Here is a 12,954-nt window from a genome sequence, read left to right on the forward strand (position 1 = left end):
TGCCCGGTTCAAAACAGTCGCCCGTCGTGTTTTTTTTTGTCTTGCTGCTTCCTTGTAGATTACATACATGCATAGCAAGCACATCATCTTCAAGGTTGCAGAACAATGACGGGAATTTCGGTCCGGAGGCTCCCCTCTTTCACCAAGAAAAAAAAAGCAGAGGAGAAGAATAAAAAAAAAGAAAGAAAATGACATTGGCACTAGTGTCCTTTCTAACCCCTGATCCCGGCTCGTTTCTTTTTTTTGCTTTTTCTTTGCTTCTTTCCAACGAACCGCAACGTGGCCCTGTGGCGTCTATTGAAGACCCTGGTTATTTGCTTTTTTTTCTCGCCTTCTTCTGGTCTTGCCGAAGAAGCTGATTTGCATATGGGCCAACGCATAATGCAGCATTGCCGAGGAAAAAGCAAAGACGAAATTAGAAGAAAAAAATTCATTTGCTTGGCTTGGCCGACGACAATGCCCCTGTTGCGCCAGAGAAGTGCGTTTCTGAGCCGCGGTAATCCGTTTTTTTTTTTTCGGTTTTGCTCAACCCTCTATCGGGGCTCACTGATCAGACACAGGACGAGAGGGAGGGCACGGATGGGGTTTTCTTTCTGGTTGCGGACCGCGCCGCGGGAACTACCGCTTCCCATGTGGAGATGACAACTTTCGGTAATGTAGTTTGCTTGCTCATCTAGCGTAGAGCAAATTTGGTGATGCGCATGTTTATACACGATCAAGTTGAAGACTTTGTCGTGCTCGTTGGCACTGTCTCCAAGAGCGAATAGTTGGAGTTTGCATTCGCGCATCGTATACGCTAATTGGGCAAGATACGCGCGCCCCAGAAGGGGGGGGAGGGGAGAGAGGGAGAGACTCAGCGAATGCAGCTCGGGCCCGACTTTGGTCCAGCCCCCAGCCAGCATGCGCCGTCGGGGGATTTTCCTTGCGGTACTGATAGGTGTCCTCGGGAACAGAGCGAGTTGACTGTGCCATGGTGGGTTTGTCGGCCAAACCCCGTCTCTGAGGGCGATGGCCAGCTGGCCTCCCCCCCCGGCAATCCTCTATTCCGGGGTGGATAGGTGGATAGGAGAGGAACTTTACTCCCCAGTACTACTATTAAGTAGTACTTCTGCACTTGGTGACTAGGGGAGGGGAATCACGACATTTCTTCAGATGCGCCGCGATGTGGGAGGGGGGACCACAGAGGGGGGGAGCGGCTGGACCGGGGCGTTTCTCATTGGAGAGCGAGTAGCGAAATAGCTCGCTGTGGAAACACGACCCGCGAAGAAGAACGATAACCCACCTCGAGCTCTTTTTGCGTGTGATTCCGAATTCGAGAGCACGTTGCTTGGCTGTCTTTTTTGGAGGAAGGGTAGCGAGACCCCCCTCCCCTTCTTCCCCTACCTGTCAGTAGGTGCCCCCATCGTGTCCGCGGCGCCTGTTCCTTGCAGGCTGCAAGCCATATGGCACCGATATTGGCTTTCTCGGTCAAAACGCTGACCCTCAACAATACTGAGCTCGCAGGAACAAACTGATGCTGGACCCCTCCGACTCCCATTTTCGTATAATGGGGCCGTTGTGTATAGTTACGGACCGGGGCTACTTACAAGGCGCAGCAAACATGACAAACTAAAAAACACATCATGTGGCCCCAACCAAGATTGTCCTCTTAATCTTTTACTCTGTACGGAGTAGATCGGCGACGCTTTAGAGAGAGAGAGAGAGAGAGAGAGAGAGGGAGAGAGAGATCCTCGCCGACCAAGTCACCCGAAAAAAAAAACAATATGTGCGTCGTATCAGCGAAAGAGGGGAGCCAGGACGATAACCAATTGCCAACAGTAGAGATTATAACTAGATAACTTGACTAGCACAATTCCCACCACACCTGGCGCTTTATTTATTACGCATTGCGCATTACGCACTCCGCATACTCCGCAATTACGCATCACGGAAAAGAGACGAGTACAATTCATGGTGATCCAATTCATCAATTCGTACTGGGTACATGGACTCAGGTGAGAGGCCAAAAATAAATCATGGTAAACCCCCCCAACAGAGAAGTTTTTCTTAAAAAAAAAAAAAAACACCTTCCTCTGCCGCCTTGTTCACGCAGGAGAAAGCTCCACCACGTACAAGGGGGGGAACCTTGCCTGGCTGCCTGGCAATTATTGATGACTTTTGGGGCTTCGATTTGTGGTTAGCCGACGAGGGCGATCAAGGTTGCTGCAGCCAATTTAGGAAGGCGATTGGCATGGGTTCGCCCATGCTACATGGATGTATGTGAAATTTAATCATTCTCATTATTACCATTAGTAGGATTTTTAGCCTTTCACGTTCTTCATGCCATGTGCCCATCTCAATGACAGCCTCCCTCCCCCCCCCCCCGGTATTACGATGGGGAGAAGGGGGGGGGGGGGGGGGCAGGGCATGAAAAAGAAGGGTCAGCGACATTGCAGAGCCAAAGATGCAATCAAAAAAAGTAAAAGCCCACTCGATGTTGTTGTTGTTGATGCTGCTGATGTTGTTCTTTGTTGGGCAATACTAACGGTTTCTTGGCATGGGAATACAAACGAGATCCCGGCTGCGCCTGGAAACTCGTCTCGTCTCGCGCACAGAGTACTTACAGATGACCGCCATCTCTACTTACCCCATGCCTTTACAAAGAACACAACAAGAGCTCCAGACTCGCCTTCTTCTCTCTCCTTGACGCACCGAATTTGGAAATCGTCTCCGCGCCACCCAAGGACAGGGTTCTTTTGCTCTACGTATTCCTCGCACCCAAGTTTCTGCCTCTCTCTCTCTCTCTCTCAATGGACAAGGTCCGTTGACCGTCGTTTACTCATGACTCTGACCATCTTCTTCTCTTCTTTTCCCTTTCTCGTTTACATCATCCCAGCTGGGGGGCCCTGATGCCGGCAACGCGCAATGGCTTTCCGTAGGGTAGTATTCTGGCCCATCCATGTCCACCGGCAACAATGGATGGGTACTGGTAGATGCAAAGCTCCTTCTGCTTCTCGCAGTCCGGGGGGGGAAGGCCTTGTTAAGCGTGTCGAGGTGACAACGGCCGCAGCAAGTCTGCATCAGAACCACCACAGGGCTACGTAGCGAGCCAGAACCGAGCGAGACAAGCCCGTCAAAACAAAAGCTTGTCTGCAAGCCATCATGGCACCAGAGTTGCAAGCCTCATCCCGGCAAGCCTACACACACCCCTGCTCCATCGAGAAATTATTGGCTTGCATATTGCTCCATGAACCTGCATGACAAACTGTAGCCTGCAAGAATCCTGATACTGGGGCCGAACAGGCAGGCTTGCCCACACCTGCCAGAAGCCACTAACTAATCAGAAGCGACGGCTTGCAGGTCATCCTGCGTCATGGATCTCATTTGCACCTCATTTACTCCGGAGTCTTCGATCATCGCTCATTGGAGCTAACGAGAGCTACAGCCAACAACACGAGCCGTACTGATAGTTGAGTGAAGAAATTCATCTGTGGACGGTGCCACTGACACTGGTCTTGATTACTCGTACAATGGCTGGCCTTTGCCAAGCATGCTACTCAACCCGACAACAAGCACGCACGTATTCCCCTGCCGGCTCAATGCCTCTTTGTGGCCCGTGGCATTCCTCCCAATTAACATCTTCCCCCCCAAAGCATAGAATCCATGCGTTATCTCCCAGATATAGACATCCATCCTCATTCACAATCAAAACTAACTTTTCAACATCCTCACCTCTGTAGTCTAAGCTTGACACACTGTAGAGGACTTTTCGGCCATCCAACTGGCAAAATAAACAAGAAAAAAGAGAATCCAAATTTCGTTGTCAAATCCGAAGCAAACCTGATCTTGCTTTTTTAAAACCCTTTTCCTTGGAGAGTGCTGTGTACCCTCTCGAGGTGATGCATGTCGTTGGTGGTACAAATTCGTCAGAGGAAAGACGTAAAAGCAAATCAGAAAAAAAAAAGAACCGAAAAGACACAAAATAAGAGAAGACTGCCGAGCAAATGGCGAGTGCCAGGTCAAACTGCCATGGGCTCGATCAAAAGATAGCTAGTACGACGACACCATGGTATCGCCGGTGTAGCCCATTTTCCCATCGCGAAAGGTACTGGGAACTCGGATGGGATAGGAAGTGCTAGAGTCGTAAGCAGCACGTCCTCGCTTCTCCCAATTGCCATCCTGCTCGTCCTGACACTGTACAGATCGTCCCTTGTGACGTACGTATCGGATGAGAGAATCAGATCCTGGGGGTGTCTTGAGAACGACCGACTGCCGTGGTGCGGGGGCAAGACGCTGCTCGTCGTTGGTGTCGCCATCGGCTCTGCTACCCCACGATGTCTGACAGGTGGCTGTTAGCACTGGAACCGGGCCCCAATTGGGATGGACGAGGGAGACAAACACATACCATGTTAAGAGTGACGAGGGCATAGAGCTTAATCAGGCCGTGAAAGTAGCCAAAGAGGATAGATAGAGGAAGGTAGCAAACGTCGGCGGGGTTGCGGCGAAACAGACCCATGAGCTTGACAACCTTGGTAAAGGCGAACATGAAGATGAACTGGGCCCAGAATGCAGACTGGCGACTGCCAAGATCCCACTCAGCCGTGGCCCACCAGCAAGCGGCGAGCAAAAGCGGGTCGACGGCAAAGGCGAGCGAGGTAAAGGTTGCAATGTGCAGGGCATACGTGCACCATGGCTGCTGGCTGCATAGTTGGAGAAGTTGACGTTAGCGGCATGCAGGTAGTTGGGGCCGGGGATCGACATTGTGTGGTTTGGCAACTTACACCCAGATGTGCTTCTCGCGGACGAGGCTGGTCCAGTTGCTACGCCAGTTGCTGCGCGCCCAGCGCGTGCACTGGTACAGGAACTTGGGGCCGTTTTCCAACGTGGTTTCGAGCTCACACTCGCGCTCGTACTGGATCCACGTCTTCCACTGGTGGCTGACGAGCCAGCGGGTAACAAAGTTGTCGTCGTCGGCGTTGAGAATCCACTTTCGCCATTTCTCGTTCTTGAAGCCGTGCAGGAAGTCGTGGCTCTGCAGGATTTCCGACCGGTAAGCGCCGGTGCGACCCGACATGCATGAGGTGCCGCCGTCCATGTTGTGCGTGGCTGAAATCTCAAAGTTGCGGCGTTCAATGTACGCAGCTCCGAGCCAGTTCCACATGCGAGCAGACAGCGGCGCATCCCACTCGCGCCGAACCCGTTGGTTGGTCCCGACACCACCCATCTTGGGGTCCTCAAAGGGAGCGAGGATCCAGGGCATGAGGGTGGAGGGCCAGGTGACGTCGTCGTCGGCCATGATGGTAATGGGAGTCTTGACCTGAGGTAGGGCCTCGCAAACCTGCAGACGCTTGTTTGCAATGGGAGTGTCAAAGACACGAATGGCAGGATAACCGAGAGTTGCAACAAGCCTGTCGAGAGCCTCTCGCTTATCGTGCGTGGTCACCAGGATCAGCTCGGCCGGCTTGCAGGCGAGAATGCTCTGAAGCGAAGGGCGGAGCTCCTCAAACACATTATGAATGGTTGGGATAACAACAGTGACATCGTAATTCGTGAAGGTCGGCTTGGATGCAATGGGCTTTGACTTGTAAGCCCAGTGGCTAACGCAGTGAACAATGAGGCGAAGATAGCGATGGACCCTACTGTTGTGTAAGTCGGCGTAGCCAACGGGAGAGGGCAGTCAACTTACCACAGAACCCAGAAAACAACACACCAAAAGGTGGGAGAGTACCAAAAGTCAGTAGAGAACCATGACCATGCTGGAACGGTGAAGAATGGCCTGATTAGATGGTCAATGTTGATTTGCTCCATGGTGTCGCGGGGCCTTGCGTCGGAGTAGCGAGGCTAGCAATGGCGCGCGAGATGACAGAAGCAACATGCGTTGGGTAAAGATAGCAAGAACAAAAAAAGGACGACATCAATGGCCTTGCAAATAGCAAGAAAACAAATCCGAGAGCTTCTGGTTTTAATAGCTATGAGCAAGAAAAATTTGCAGAGGTTGTTTGCGGTTGCAAAAGCTAAGCGAGGCGAGCAGCGCTTTCGGACAGCAAACGGCAGAACGATGTGAGGAGTAGTAGCGAATTAAGCGACTAGACCAACTCAAGACCCAACAATGCGATTTAATTAAAGTCTGGGGAGACTGTCTGAACCAGGAGTAGTTTTTTCTTTGAAATGACCGAGAGGATGGTGGTAAAGAGGGCAAACGAAGGTAGGAGGTGACGCTTAGGGAAGTGAGCAAGTGAGCGATGGCAGAGAGCGAGAGAGCGCGAGACGGCCGTGACGGAGGCAGGGACGGACAGGAGAACAAGCGGCGACAGGGCTAGAGTACAGTTCAAAGAAGCAGAACCATGACGCGAAGGACACCGGGCCAATTGAAACGTGGCGAGAGAGAGGATGATATGGGAGGAGGGAGGAATAGATAGGACAGGGGACGTGGGAGGATGAGCATCACGTTTGGAGGGCACTGGGATAACGTTATATAAGTAGGTAGTCGATGGTCAAGGCAGGTCGATGGCGGCTTGCTGTTGAGGCAGGTTTGGCATGGCAGGCAGGGCGTGGGCAGAGAGGCCCATGTTGGCAGGGCCGGGCTGGGGGTGAGAAGCCGAAGGTCCTGTACCTAGTATGCATGAAGATGGGGAACGGAGGGGTCCATGGAAACAAGTGCAGGTGTGCAATGTCACGTCTGGAGCTCTGGAGAGGGAGACAGATAGAGTGAGAGTGAGAGAGGAGAGCAGTGGATGTATCGCAGAGGGGGGAGGTGGAACGGATAGAGAGAGAGAGAAAGAGAGAGAGATGGATCTGGGCGGCATTGGTGGCTTAATTTACAAGCTATTGGTATTATTATTATTATGATTTATTTTATTCTTTTTTTCGGGGGTAGGCTTTGCACGTTGACCGTTGACCATGGCCTACTTAATTACCTAGCATGAAAAGACAAAAAAAAAAGTTGGAGCGTTACGTTGGATGCGGCGTTTTTATTTTTATTTTTATTTTCATTTCAATCTGTACAACCCTCTTGGGACCTTTTTCGACTCGTTTTCCATTTAATTTACTGGCATATAGATTATCCCATATACTCAGTAATTATATATATGTACCCGGTATTAGGCCTCGGCCAGCAGCTGCTCGGGGCACCTGCCACCTGCCACCTGCCAACGGACGGGCTGCTAGCGTGTCACCTTGCCAGCGCTCAAATACAACAAAGGGACAGAGAGCCCATGGCAGGTACCCTGACTGTACCCAGCCAGCTACTACTTAAGACGGCCAGACGACCAACCAGCTGCTCGGACTAGTCACCTTTAGTAGATACAGGTAAGTGCCTAGCAACTTTATCTGAGGTAGCTGTTGTAATCCGTACACGAACTCGTACTGCTCTGGTTGTGTTTGGCTGGGCACATCGATATATCGACGCCCATGGCTATACTAGAATACGATATATTGAATACGTACCTGCGTACCTACCTACGCATCAACTGCCTAATTTATCTATGCAAATTCAGTCTTGAGCATCTGCTGCGTACCAAAGGCAACGTTTGGGTAGGCAGGAGAGGCAACCTGCTACTTTAGTAGGTAGGTACTAACCATGATCCTGAGCTACTACCTAGGTACCTACCTACTACCTACCTAGGTACTAAGATACCTACCTGCCAAGCACGTACCACGGCGAGCGAGCACGAGCACGGTGCGTGTTTCCACAAAGTATACCTGGGCCGTAGGGTAACATCACCTACTTACCTCCTAAAAAACGAACCAACCAAAGCAGTCCAAGGCACTTGCGGTATCGCGTGGTATGGGTGGGTAGATTGCGGCGCAAAGGGCACCAAAAACAACGCTATTTACCGGCAAGTCTTGCGCCAGGCTCCATCTGCAGGCGCGCCAGCTGCAATCGGGTGCGCCCAGTCAGTACAGAGTACCAGAGCCACTGATGGATGGCACCTCTTTTACAGATAGGTTGGTAGTGAGTGTACTGATAGGTGCCTACCTTAGAGGTACTACTAAGTAACCCGGGCACCTGCCCTCCCAACCTACCTACAAATGAAGAAACTTGGCCGACTCTCTTACTTACCGTTCCTAACCAAGTACAGATTACACTACTTAATTGACCTATACACTTTAATTCGTGTCCTAGGTACCTGCCTACACCCCAGTTACTTACTGGGAGCCTTAGGTAAGTAGGTACTAATAATTACTTGGTACCTTAGGTAGGCTGCTAAGTAGGTCGGTAGCACGCGCGCCTTGGCTTGAAGGCGGGCCTCCCAGAAGCGTCCAAAAAGCGCCTCCCAAAGCCTCTCTTCATCAGCCTCCATCTACCTACTCTAGAGCTGCCCGAACAATTTTAGCTACCCTCCTTCCTGCTCGCCTCGATCCTCATCGACCCTCCTCACTGCAGCAAGTCCAAAATACTACCTACTTGATGTACGCTTTGGAACTTGGTCACCACTCCGGGCACTTGCTTGCCCTGTTCCTGTTTGCAACTACCAACTACTTAGGTAGTTAACTACCTAGCTGGTACTCTCCATGTACCATATAATCAGTCTACTTACGACCTACCTTCGACCGACTCCACCGAAACCTTCTCGCTCCCACCTCAGTCTCGCCCCCCGCTTCCTCTCCTTCTTCGCCGCAGCCTCTCACCTGGGTCTCTATTTCTACGCCTCTCTATTTCGACGCCTCCGGGCCCAACAACTCTCCTACGCTGCAGGCCTCACCTTGACCATCGACCTGCTCCACCAACCTGACAACCGTCAGATCCATTCTCTTTCTCTCGACCCTTGTTGCCTCTCCTGGCTCTTGTCCATGCCTGCGGCCGCAGACACCTCTACAACGCTCGGCTCCTCCTCACTCGGGAGCAGCCAGCTGCCCGACTTCAACGTCTCTTGGCCTGCCACGCCTGCCTCCTTCGCACCCTGGTCCCGTCGTGGGGGGGTGGGCAGCATCAGCTCGCCGAGCGGCCTTTGTCAAAGTTGGAACCCCCCAGCCGCTCCCCACGTCGCCCTGGTTGGCTCAGATGCTCACAGCCTCGATCCTGGCAATCATCTCGCTCTCGCGAATGGTCCTGCCCAAGCGCCCAGCTTCCAAGTTCCGGCGCCTGCTTGAATTGCTTGACCACTCTCACCATCCTATCACTGCGCCGTGTTGCCTCCCAAGCCGCATCACGCGACGCAAGACACTTTGACTCTGGTACGGTGCTAATAAAAGCAGGTAGGGTCTAGCCTCTAGGCCGTGTTTGAGCTTGTCTGCCAACTACTCCCACGCTTGATGTCTACACTGCGTCGTTCTCGATGGACACTCAGTTTTCTCAATTCTCGAGCCGAGTGCGACAACTACCAGCATCTACTTCGTCATACGCTGCCACACACTCCAGTTTTCTCTGGCCCTACAAGCCGACCTCTACTAATGCTCTGCAGCTATCTGCAGCTCCATGTACCTTTGCAGCTGCCGAGTTGCTTAATTCACCTGCGCCTGTCTCTCGGCAGCGTCACTCCACCCCAAGTAACACGTCCCCGCCACTGAGTACATCAACTACAGCTTGCAGCGAACCCTGTCTCGTCCGACAGCTGTCTAATGTGACGAGAGCATCGACGTCGCTTACACCAAATCTCTGTGGATCATAATAAAATTCACGACCTTTGGGCATTAACTCTTGGAATTCCCGTCACCTGTTGCCAAGGGAAGCTGTCTTCACCTTGTCCATATGCAAGCTCCGCAGCATCCCCCAGGAGCGCCAGCGCGTTGCCTGTGGAATGCAATGGTTTCCAACCCAGGTGCCAGGCACCAGAGTCCCTTTTCTTTGCCGGCCAGGCGTTGAAACACTGAATGTGAAAGGATACCTTCCGATGTTGATTCTTCGCAACCCAAAAACTAGCCGCATAATGAGCGCAGAGGTACTTACTTGACTGACTGAGTTGTCGAAAACCCAGCGCACCACAAACATCTCGAAATCACGATGATCATAATTATGCGCAATACCAGTCACTACCACAAAGCATAGTCGCATCCTTGTTGCCCCTGCCTTCCACTGCGAGTGGGGTTATCGGTTGGCCATTTGTGAACAGCCCAATACAAACAAGACAACTGCCCTTGGAGTCTGAGGTCGGGCCGTAGCGGCGCTAGCATGATACGCCCGCCAACAAGATGGACTTACACCCCGACCAGATTCCGCAGTGGAGTTCACGACGACTGATGAGTACGCGCCCACATCAGACTGCTGCCCACTCCGGAGCTTTGATGTCGGGGCATCTGGAGAATGGATCGTTGTCAGGACGGAGCACTCCATTAGGCTTGCTTGTAGGTGTTACCCCCAAGGTGTGAGACACTGGTGCCAGATTGGAGCAAAGGTCAGCCAAGGTGACTACGATATGGAAACACACTAGTCGTCACTGAAGAAAGCATCGCTGCCAACCAACGCCCTCCGTTGGTAATAGCTCGCCTCGGTTGCATATAGTCGGCACTACTATTAGCCTTGGAGCAGCTCCGAATTGCCTAACTGTCCCACAGCCCTGAACCGCTGAAAAGCTGTCGCGGTGGGGATCTTTATCCTGGTTGCAGGGGTTGACGGTGACCTGCGCTACCGGATGCACCTCGATCAAGTTGGTAAAATAGCCGTGGCTGTCCTTTGTTGATTTTTGGCTCCTCTGGGTCTGGCTGGGTCTAGCCTTTCACCTTTCACCTCTACTTATGTACATCACCTACTGAGGAGCTTGCCACCCACATTTCTTAGAAGACACTTTGGGAGTTCCAACATGCGCCGCACTTGTCAAGTTCGCCACAACTTTTGAACAGTAGGACCATGTCTTTGCTCCTCACCCGGAGGACGTGGGCTCGTGGGCATGGAACCGGCTGTGGCCACTATGCATCCCTTTGCATATTGATCAGCTCCGTCTGGCCTTTTGTTGCCCAATCAATGGACCATCTTGCCGTTTCTCCAAGGTAAGAATATCCACAAAATATTGCTCATAGTGCCGCTCATTCCTACTCTACAAAGTCACTGTCGCTGGGTATATGACATTAACCTTGTTCCGAGACGGCTACAAGCTCTGCTTAGCCTGTAGCGTGTATGTCGGGGCTATCAGTCTTATGGTAAAAAAAAGTCACATGTATTTGGAAACCTCGCGGCATCACATGTCCCTAATGCAAGTCAGCTCCGCTGGTCGGTTGTTTGGCGTCTGTCCGGGCAGGGACAAAGCTGGGTATGCATCAGTGACGGGCAGGCTTAGCAAATCACCTAACCGCAAATTAGGCGTGTCGCACACTTGGTCTGAATGCTGTTTGGCTGCGTTGCCGTTATCTTCCAGATTTTGCAGAAATGATCGGGGTTCTGGTGGATGTAAGTGTACATCCAGTTTGGCCAGTGCAGTAGCCCTGACACTAGCGGCACTAGTGCTTGTCATGGGAGGCTTTTTGCTCTGCCAACTGAGCGTTCTGGCATGTCAAAGCACTGCAGTGAGCACAGCAGCAGCCCTCCTTTGATGAATTGACCAGGGGTTGGTGTGTGAATGAGAATAGAGTGGCTGAAAGTCAAGGCGCGTCGACGGTGTAAGGCCCGTGAGACCCAAACCTCTTCACGACAAGAGACACACACTGGCCATCATACTATGGAGACGAAATCAATTTGGAGCAGGACAAGTTTTGCCAACAGCACGGACGGTGGGTCTAGATCCCTCCCGATTTGATACTCTGACACTAGTTAGCGAACAGGTGTTGACGAACTTCATCACGACAGCCCGGCGCCGGCAAGTCCCATCGACGAACTTGAAAGATCGTCCGACTTACGGCCGTTTTGCTGATGTGGGCTGACTTTTGAACGCCTTTGCAATTTTCTTGTGGATATTCAAGTTTAAGATGGATCCCGAACAGGCGAGCCCATCCAGGAAAACGGCCAGTGGATCGTCAAAGGAAGGCATGCATGTTTCCTGCATGCAGAGCTACGCCATTCGGAGGCTTGCGCTGAACCCGGAGCCCTGATATCTCTGCCAATCAAGTCCGCTGCCGATGTTAGCTCAGCTTCTTCTGTTGGCTTCCTTTCTCCTACAGGGAAGCTGCAATCCAACGCCGAGAGCCGGCCATGAGCACCATGCCGTTAATTGGGAATGATCTTCAGCAACGGAAATGAGCACCGCAAAAGGTATAACCGTTCGAGATAACGCTCCGCAGTATTACCCATGGAGATAATCTATACATGCTGTGACCGAGAGATAGTTAGATAAAGGTGCCCAAGCGTGGCGGTTGCAAGTTTCAAGTCATGTTGATAGGGTGATACATTGCCTCAGTGGCACAACAAGGTGGACGGATCGTAGCGACAGTTTGCGTAGACTCACACAGTCAATAATTACCGACGTTCCTGTTACAGGTCCCTCATGGCATGACTTTGCCGGCATGGGGGCTCTGTGCGGTGAGAAACATGTGAGTACCTGGGACCGAAGGTCCCTCCTCACCGCCAAAGTACGAGATGAGACTTCAAAGGCTGGAACAAAGCCTCCTCCATCTGCAGGAAGAAACCCGGCACAAAGATGGAAACACGAGGAGAAGCCGGCAGCTGCCTCTCGACAGTGGCGAGATCTTCCGCCCGGTGGCTTGATCCATAGTTGTGGTTCTCGACATGTGCTGGCAGCGGGCGTTGATCGTGGCCCGTGGATGATTCTCGTGTTGGTGCGCTACTTATCATACACGTTGTCCTCATGCATTCTCTTCCAATACTGCAGACAATTACGACAGAAACGATGCTACATGTAGACCAGAAAAGAGAGAACCTCCATAGCACGACACGCAAGCTACCTTGCCGGCCTGGAAACCTTTGAGTTCAAGTTGCCCATGTTGGTGTTAGAGAGGCTTATGTGTCTTTGTGTCTGACATGTGAGAGATAATGGAGAGAAACATTCTCTAATTAGCGCTGAGTAGGCGCTCGTCCTGTTGGAAACGCTGCTTATGGAAGATCTGCCTTGGTCAGTTGTAGATTCGTCGCCGAATCATCAACATAAC

General features: G+C 51.9%; 1 protein-coding gene across 1 annotated transcript; it reads right to left on the reverse strand.

The window, feature by feature from the left end:
- Nucleotides 1-4,029: 4,029 nt before the first annotated feature.
- On the reverse strand, nt 4,030-5,787 carry V2A60_003332 (nucleotide-diphospho-sugar transferase; the record flags this gene model as incomplete). Its single annotated transcript, XM_083254668.1, has 4 exons — nt 4,030-4,317; nt 4,385-4,679; nt 4,761-5,615; nt 5,666-5,787. The coding sequence occupies 4 exons, from the start codon at nt 5,785-5,787 to the stop codon at nt 4,030-4,032; spliced, it is 1,560 nt and encodes a 519-aa protein (XP_083110794.1).
- Between the last annotated feature and the right edge of the window lie 7,167 nt (nt 5,788-12,954).

The sequence above is a fragment of the Cordyceps javanica genome, chromosome 2 (genome assembly GCF_051103115.1).
Source record: "Cordyceps javanica chromosome 2, complete sequence".
Classification (NCBI taxonomy): Eukaryota; Fungi; Ascomycota; class Sordariomycetes; order Hypocreales; family Cordycipitaceae; genus Cordyceps; species Cordyceps javanica.